The 9,437-nt window shown below is 33.1% G+C and overlaps 1 protein-coding gene across 1 annotated transcript; it reads right to left on the bottom strand.

The window, feature by feature from the left end:
• Positions 1 to 520: 520 nt before the first annotated feature.
• On the bottom strand, positions 521 to 8,402 carry LOC18589173 (uncharacterized). Its single transcript, XM_018126485.2, has 6 exons — positions 8,201 to 8,402; positions 8,061 to 8,087; positions 7,883 to 7,945; positions 1,032 to 1,110; positions 908 to 953; positions 521 to 795 (listed from the first exon to the last, which is right to left on the bottom strand). The coding sequence occupies exons 1-6, from the start codon at positions 8,240 to 8,242 to the stop codon at positions 786 to 788; spliced, it is 267 nt and encodes an 88-aa protein (XP_017981974.1). The 5' UTR covers positions 8,243 to 8,402; the 3' UTR covers positions 521 to 785.
• Positions 8,403 to 9,437: the final 1,035 nt, after the last annotated feature.

The following is a 9,437-nucleotide window of genomic DNA, read 5'->3' as shown; positions in this document are numbered from 1 at the left end:
TAAAGCCAAACTCGTACAGAACAAATCATCAATGATAAGCTTGTGAAAACTCAGGAAGATTACTGGTAGTGGTAGTTAGCTAGATCCTATTAATCCTCATATTCATGGTACTATGCATATCGAATTTGAGAAAAAGAAAAGTTAAAAAACGAAAAGGAAGAAAACTAAAAAGCAGTGGCCATGTTGCTAGTAAAATGTGGAAATACACCCACATCTTATTGGCACAACAGTTTGACTGCCCTGAACTCCTTCATACATCCCTCCCATACCAACTTTTGTTGCCAGGAATTTCCTCCAAATTGATGCACCGCATTGCACAGCAATGCATATCAAGGAAAATTGAAGAATGCTCACCAATTTGAGATCATGAAAAACTGACTGAAACACAAATCAAAGAACTCCAGCATCCTTTGATCCTAGATACGAACAGGCCAATAATTTCCCAAAAGACCAACTGATAATGCAGGACCAAACTAGGTAAAAAGTTGATCAAAATAACATAAAAAATGCAGACCACAGATGCTCAAGGAAGATTTTCTGAAGCTGACTAAATCAGAAATCTAAACAATGCAGATCAAAGGCCAGAATCATACATGTCAATTACTGGATAAAAAAAGCAAGCCCAGTAACTGTCTGAAAAACAAAAATCAGCTTCTGTGAGGTGGCTTATAATACATGAAAGGTTAAAATATGTTTTAAAGATAGCACAGTAGAGTCGAGTGGCTTGACCTACGTGAATTTCAGAAAACTTGTAATGCTAGTCCACATAACTACTGAGATGATCATCACTTTCCACTGTAGAATTAAAAAAAATAAAATAAAATGAGAAAGAGAGAGTTACCACCGTGCGTGTGTGTGTGTGTGTGTGTGAGAGAGAGAGAGAGAGAGAGTATTTCAGATTCATTACCTATTCATCATAAGAGTTATATTGTCTCCTTTAAGAAGTATCCTTCCTGAAAAAACAAACAAATAAATAATTAAGATGACATGCATAAAACAAGGTAGAAGAATATAAGAGTAAGAGAATTCACCTAATGACTTTCTGCTCTTTTTCTTGATGTTGACTTCTTCAGCATCATCGAGAACCAAATTCATGTACTCATCAAATCCCTGGAAAATGCCAAAAAGGAATTAAGAAGCAGATTATTAGATTATCAATAAGATTATATCTCAAAGCACATAAAAGACATTCAATTATTTTGTCTGTCAATTAAATTTTCCAAATTTGAGACAGTCATCTCATAATTAAACATTATACATGCATACTTGAAATTTAAGACCTGTTATTTCTGCTGTGCGTTCTCACATTCCATTGCACTGCACAAACAGATCCACTGTTCATTCATTTTACCCAAAGTTACAGATGTAATGACATCTGCAGGGATCTGAAATTTATTTTTAAGGCTCTCATAACCTCATCCAACATGATCACCTTATGCGAGTCAAACAATCAATCTGTTAAAATGCTGTCACAAGAATTGAAGAACGGTCATGCACAGGATTAATTATGAGATCTGTAGCATCATCCTTATTGAACTTATATATGTGGGACATTTCAGAAACACTGCGCTTGATGGACTCAGATCAAGAATATTAAGGAGATTCCGTGTCAAAACTTTTTTTACCAAGCACACATACCATATACCAATTATGATACATGGGGCTCTATTTTTCACTTAAATTAGCCAAATGGCCATTTGCCACCACATCAACTTCAACAGTCTATCTTATTCTTATTATCTACAACACACAATAACATCTCATCCCTCTAATATCACCCACTTGTTTATTCTCCCACAAACATTCATCCATTATACTTACTTGAGCATTATATATCGTCCTAAATCTCTCATTTGTCATGCTATACTTGAGCTTTCTAAAGAATATCGGCCCTTTCTTGATCATGTCTTCCTCCTATAACATGTACGCAGCATTACACCCCTTGATGTAAGGACACCCTACTATATTTTGGCTACTACTATTTTTACATGGTCCTAGATCTCTCACTATCACATCACAGTTGAGATTTCTAAAGTGTGTTTGTTCTTCCTTTCTTGATCATCTCTTCTTCCCGTAAAATATGCGACATTATATCCCTTGATTCTAAGAATCCCCTACCATAGTTTGGCCACTCTACCTGAGATCAAACCTAGAATGTTGGATAAAGGAGGCAGAAAAATAAAGAGGGCCAAGAAAGGGGGAGCATGCAACATTTAAGGTATTTAGCTATCAAATGGCATGTGAAGGAATGAGGGTCGATGCAAGAATGCAGGTATATTGCTTAAGGAATAGGCAGAAGAATATTTTAGAACAAAATAGAAGTGGTTTATTTCCAAGGAATGATCTTTAAAAAGGATTAGGACATGCAGGTGAGGGCAATACTTATGACTTTGGAGAGAAAGACCAAACGTGATGCTAAAAATAAAATTGGAGGGCCCTAAATTAAGGGTTTTCAAGGGTCACTACATGAAAGGACATCAATCTAAAATAATATCGATGAATATATGAAATGATGATAAGGGATAAAATAATGGAGAAAATCTAATTCATTAACAGTAACAAGGTTATCTTCTTATTTGAAGGTCAAGGTTTGTAATGAGATTGCTTTTAGGGAGTTGAGTAAATATCCAGATTGTTGGCAACTCTAGTAATGCTAATAAAAAACAAAAATAAAATGATTTTAATAAAAGAACTTGACATAATCACTAGAGTCCCACTGGGATAAGGTCAAAAGCTTCACACACAGGTTGACTTTGCTTTTAACCAATGATAAAAGGAAGTCTAATAGCTGTTGGAATTCTCATAACTTGACCCCTATTGAACAAAAGAAACTACTTACATGTACTAAGCCTCCACTAATGTTCCTAAAAGGACTTGAGGTCCAAGATGTAAAACTAAAGATTTTTGGAGATTAAGATTTTATTTCATGCGAAGTCTTCCATAAACAGAAGTAAGCACAAAGAGCACAGCAGCCAATGTCATTGTTCGTAATGTCCTTGTTATGTTAATATGGGCCCAAAAGAAAATCCAATGAGCTTGAAGGCTTTGGAAGTTGTATACATATATATGAAAATGATGTGATGTTAGCACATCAGATAATCCCTTAGTTTACAAGTGATTTACACATGGGAAGTATAAACTAAATCAACATATCTGATTGGTTGTTGTTGGTTGCTGGCAGTTTATTGTTAACAGTTTCATTGTGGTTTCTATTTTAGTGTTAGTGGTAGTTTTCCATTTCATGTAGTTGGAGGTTGTGTCTCCATCTATTTTATTGTTAGTGGTAGTTTTCTATTTCATGTTATTGGAGGTTGTGTCTCCACCTTTCCACTTTCTTGCTTTAAGGGTGGTTATTCCACCAAGTTGTAGTTAAAAAGGAGTGAAGCTAATAACAGAGGTTGTTCAGAATCTATTCAAGTTTTTGAGTATTTAAAACTCAAGAGTTCTGCAGGTTCTCTCTAACGAGCAAGCACTACAAACATAGGTCGAAAAAAGAAACATTCCACCCAAGTACCCAGCGTGCCTCAGACTAAGCCAAACCCTTCCACACACCGTCCCATAACTCGATCCGTTTCAAGGGACCGTATCATGTGACCAACTATCTCATGGCAAGACAAAGAAAAGATCCAATAAAGATATGTACCGAGTACGTTGGAACAATCCATGTTTAAAGATGCAACCATGGAGGGAAAGATAAGCAGCTCAAAAATAGCTTATGGTAATCAAGAACAATCCATGTTTAATGATGCATCCATGGAGGAGACAGCAAGCAGCTCGGGAATAGCTTATGGTAATCATGTACAAAAAGCCAAAAAGGAGGGAAAACCTTTTTCAAACAAAATGTAATCAAGTACAAGCAACGATAGTATAACATATTTGTGGTAAATAGAAAGCTTCTCCTAATGACTAGCAGTGGCTAGTTTTCAAACCAATCTATTGAAGGAAGCATTACCCATACCAAATGGATTGAAGATTGAAGGTAGAATTACCCATGCCAGAGCATTATCCATCTATCAAAGGAAGCAATACATACCAAATGGATTAAAATGAAAATTAAATGAAGTGCAATTAAAGAAAAAGCCACCTTCCACCATTTACCTTTCAAATGCCTATATTTTTATACTCAAACCCATGCTATACTTGTATATCCCACCTTCTGGGTGAATTTCATCTTAGGTCGCCAAATATATCCCCTTTTTCCACTTCAGTCACCTCTTTCAATTCGTCTAGATTGGGTGAGCAAACTATGTTAATGGTACCAACATTAGTCACCATGAAATAATCAATCCAAATTGATTACCAGAATGGTGACTTTTACAGAAGTCCCCTGACTTGTTTCTTAGTGAGATTAAGGAAATCCTTGCATTGGGTTGAAAATTGAGTGAGTAAACACTTCTAAAAGGTTCAATAGTTTCTAGGAAATCTAATAGTTGTTGTACTTGGTGCATTGTATACTAGAGAGTAGGCTAGGCCAAACCTCTATAGATCACTAAGCATTATCTACGACTCTACCTTCTCTATGTTATAGTATTTTGAGCTTAAATTCTGATTAGTTGATTATAGCCAAATTCACCACCCTCTTGGATTACTTTACTTTCGACCTAAGGAAATTGGGAAACAAAGAAGAGTAAAGAGACAATGGAACAATCGGAGAGATGGAGGATTACTATTTTCTCCACTTCATTTTTAATTGCTCTGTGTCCAAGAAATAAGGATAGAATGGCAAACTTCCTATGACGGCAAGATAAGGTCACAAGCAAATAAAATTATAAAGCAAGGTTGTTTCTCAAATTTGAAGCTTCCTTAATAATCTTAAGATCTCCATTTATAAATTCATAATCACTCAAAAGGTCAAAGTGCCCTTACCCTTAGCTTCACAAGTTCAAGACAAATTTTTGTGAAATTTTGGAGAAAATCATGTGAGGTTAGCAACACAACAATTTATAACTGGAAACAAGTTATGACCTTTACACGTAAAAGGTGATTAATAAGGAGTAAACCTAGTAATTTTGGACATGACATGAGAACGAAATAAAGTTAAGCGGATTTAGGTTTGGGGTTATTGTAAACACACTTAACCCGCATATGACACGTCTAACTCATTTAATTAATTTTGTTATTGTATCAATTATAATGTGACATGTTTAACTCGTTTATTATAACTATTAAAATAAGTTAATTGTGTTTAAATAAGTTTGTCGTGTCATAATCATCTCATGTCATATAAAATTTAACTTGTTTAATAATGTGTTAATTGTGTCATGACATGTAACACATGTAATAAATGTATCAATGTATGTGTGTAGAATCTTGACCTATTTAATTAATCGTGTTGTGTTTATGTTTGCCCAAACGATTGTTAATACCTAACCTAAGCACAACGTACACGGTAACACAAGTTAACAAATTCAATTACATGATAGGGAAAGCATTATGTCAAAAACAACAGCCAATGTAAAATTAGGGCATTTTAAGACTTGATTGAGACAAGACGGTAAAAGTGAACACATTCCAAGTACACCCTTTAGTACATTCAAGGGCTGTTCAATGTTTTGTAGAAGGAAACTGGTGCACTTAGGATTTTAATCAAACGTGATTGTCATTTTTGAGTGGTCATAGTACTCAAAATGTGAGATTACCATGGGCATCACATTAAACTTGATGGTCAAAGGGGGCAGTTAGTTGGTAAAGTGAATTTCCAAACTTCGAGAAAGTAAATACGATTTTTTTGAATGATTTTTCCCCTTACATCAAACAAATAAATAAGAGGCAAAACATCCACCTTCGCAATTTCAAAACCTCCACATCTCCTCTCTTATTGCCATCATCTTCCCTGTGCTCTCTTTGAGCAACCAATCCTTCCACCAATTAATCATGTTGGAATCAACTCTTCAATTCTGACCTTAGCTTCCTTCATCCATTTGTTTTCTCAAAATTTCAATATATCTCTATCCATCCCTCAATTTCTTTACTTCAGCCATGCCAACTATACACTTTTTTTGATTAAATGCTCAATTTATGACCAAAACCTTTATGCTTTTGTCCATTTAAGACCAAACATTTCAATTGCAACAATTAAGAGCCAAAAGTTTCAATTCCTTAGAATTAAGGGCTAAGGTAAGAAGTATCTGACGCGTGTAGGACACGCGCAAGACGTGGACACTGACTTGGAAGGATAAGATACAGAAGAGTAGTTTTGTCAGAAAGTCTTTTCTGTTAAGTCAAAATAATTCAAATTATGATGTGACGTGTAATAACTTTTCATCATAGTGTGTAATAACTAAATTTTTCAACATGGTGTATAACTAAATCTTCAATATAGCATATAACAACTATATTTTTCAGCATGACATATAACAACTAAATCTTCAACATGACGTGTAACAATTAAATCTTCAACGTGACATGTAATAACTATTTTTTTCAACATGACGTGTAACAATTAAATTTTTCAAGATGACGTTTAACAACTATATTTTCAACGCGATTTTTTGTCACTCATAATACACGCTCCATCCACCTATCACCTTAGTCCTTAATTGTAAGGAATAAAAAATGTTTGACTTTTAATTATTACAATTGAAACCCCTTAATTGAAAAAAAGTCTAAACATTTAGCCCTTTTTTTTGTTCAAAACTATGATCTTCAATTGTATGTTTGGATTGGTTAATTTTCCATAAAATACTTTGGTCAATTTGACATGCAAATATGCTTCAATTTCCAATGTTGGTTACTTGAATTTCCCTTATGTTTCAGTTACTTTGCTATGCAAAAGTTTGTTTTAAATTTTTCTCATGGTTCCATTGATAAATTAGCCATGAAATTGGCATTATTTTTCAATTATTCATTTCCTTGATTGGTTTATAAAGTACAAGCTTGATATGTCATTTTTCCTTCCTCATTGGTCTAAGTATTTGTCCCTTTGACTAAATTCACAATTCTAATCCCTAAATTACAAGTGTCTATGTGGTGTTGGTGGTGATGTCTCATAATTAGATAATGATTTATTTAATTCCATAGTGTTTTACCATCATCATCTACAAAAATTTAACCATGAATTTTTTAAACATGAGATTGTGAAGGCAACTTCCTCCATTTGTAGAATGAGATACCAAACAAACCTTCATTTGCTATCAACCTTAGAGTATCGTACTCGGCAAATGAAAAGATAGATACTCCTCTATTATAAGATTGTTAGGCCTTTCAAATTTTCCAAATAAATTTTGTTATTTTTTTGTATCTTTTTTGAGCAATAATGGAAATTTTTAGCTAGAATTTATAAGCTTTGCCTATGGGGTTTAGTATATAGGGGGTTTCATATTTTCTCTTCATGAGCAAAAGGTTTCTTATTTCCAATTGAGTTCATTTGCTTGAATGGAAAAAGGAAAGTGCAGTTCTGGCCTTCCTTGTTTTATTGAACCCCTTTATTTTAGCTATGATCTGGATAAATACTTGAGATATTCTACTTATTACAATTGTTCAGCTTGGTTGCCAAAGAAATGTTTGAAGGAAGCTTTCTACTAATTTTGTAGAGTGACGCACCTAGAAATAGGAACCATTGTTCCTGATTAATACATAAAGCAAAGAACACCAATTCCTCATCAAGCAGTAATACACGACTTAGCAAAAGATAATGATAATCCTCAACACAAGCAATTCAAAACAGCAGTCAGAATTATTCAAAACCTAAAATTATACGAAAAGAGAATTCATAAAAATGTTCTTAGCATTTATTAGCCAAACGTATATCCTAAACTAAATTATAATTGCCTAAGCAACAACTTCGGCCGCAATTAAAATTCCCAACAGAATTCAATTAAAATCTTTACCACTTTAAGTAGCTTTCAAACTGCTAATTTAAAGAAAATTATACACAACTTACAATGATTCGGCCTTCAATCCTCAAATCTTTCTGCTCAAAAAGCCAAATCTGAATGCGAGCTTTCTGGGTAAATTCAATGGAAAAAAAAAAAAAAAGAACGAAAACCCAACAACCCGTTAACAAACAAGCAAACCCAGAAGAAAAAACTGAAGAAATGTAGCATGAAAAAGAGACTTACACTTTGGAGAAACCTGAAGATCAGGTTCTGTTACACCACCAAAACCGAGCAAGAAAAATTGGAAAAAAAAAAAAGGAAGACAATTAGTAAATAAAGAGAAAGGTTTGGCAAAGAAAGAAAATAGAGAAAGACGAAAGTACGATGGGTTGGGTCATGATTCTTTGGACTTTGGTGCTCGCCATGGCTGTGGAAAACTTGAGCGCTTGTTTCCCTCTTCGCAGAACGTGAAAGAGGTTTTGAGTAGATAGCTGTTAAACCCTTCCTCAGAATGGACGGAGAGCTCGTTTAAAAGAAGGAAAAGAAGCCAGCCAACGCGCCCGGCCTTTGATAATTTTTACACTCTCTTTGCTCGGAAGATTTCTCCATCTTTTCATTTCTCTTCTTTTTAACGGTATTTTTTTTTTTTTTTGGAAAAATATCTTGTTAGTTGTGCTTTTCTAATTACTACATTATACCCTCACGTTCCGTCCAGAGCATATCGTTATTTTATAATCATGAACAAAAATTCTTTTTGAAAGAATAATTTTAACAAAAAATTTTGGAGAAGATTCTTTTTAAAATTAATGAATTCATTAAAGGTTTTAAAAAGATAAAATAAAACTGATAAAATCTCCCAAAAAATCAATTGATACATGCATAACTTCCTCTATATTTTCTTTCAAGCTTAAGCCCAAAGCTTAAAACTCTCTCCAAATTCACTTTAATCGATAGCCCAAAACTTTGAATAAAACCCAATCAACCCCGCTGACGTGACAAACATTGAAAACCAAAACGTGATACAGCATATGATATTAAAATATAAATAAAAAGTATATAAAGACATGGTCACTCTTTTAACCTTGACATGTGGCAAAATAAGAAAGCTCCAATTTTAAATATGTAGTAGATATTGAAATTATTAGCTTGATAATTTAAAAAAATTAATAATACTCTCTTTATATTTTTATTTTAAAAATTTATACATTTATTTAATTTTTATTTTAAAAATTATTAGCTTGATGATTTCTCTTTCTTTTCTTTATTTTTGAATTTTATAATTTTACTTTTTTTGTTATTTTTAGAATTCTATTTTAAAATTTTATAATTCAAAAATTACAAAAAATAAAAAAAAATAGATGTGTAATCTATTTAACAAAATAAAAGTTGGAGTATGTAGTAAGATTTTTTTATATGAGTATGAAATCGACGACACTATAATTCAAGTTCTAAAGGTGTAGTTGATACTAACTTTTTTCATGAATTTAAATTATATCATTTCTATTATAATATCGTTTTTTTCCATTTTCCTAATCATATAGGTACTGTTAGTTTTCTTTAAAATTTTTTAGGCATAATGCTCAAATATGTCCCTGAACTATTTAAGAATATTCAAATAAG

Source organism: Theobroma cacao, chromosome 9 (genome assembly GCF_053813885.1).
Source record: "Theobroma cacao isolate CCN51 chromosome 9, ASM5381388v1, whole genome shotgun sequence".
Classification (NCBI taxonomy): Eukaryota; Viridiplantae; Streptophyta; class Magnoliopsida; order Malvales; family Malvaceae; genus Theobroma; species Theobroma cacao.
The sequence above is the reverse complement of the archived record's forward strand: the minus strand, read 5'-3'. Positions and strand labels throughout refer to the sequence as shown.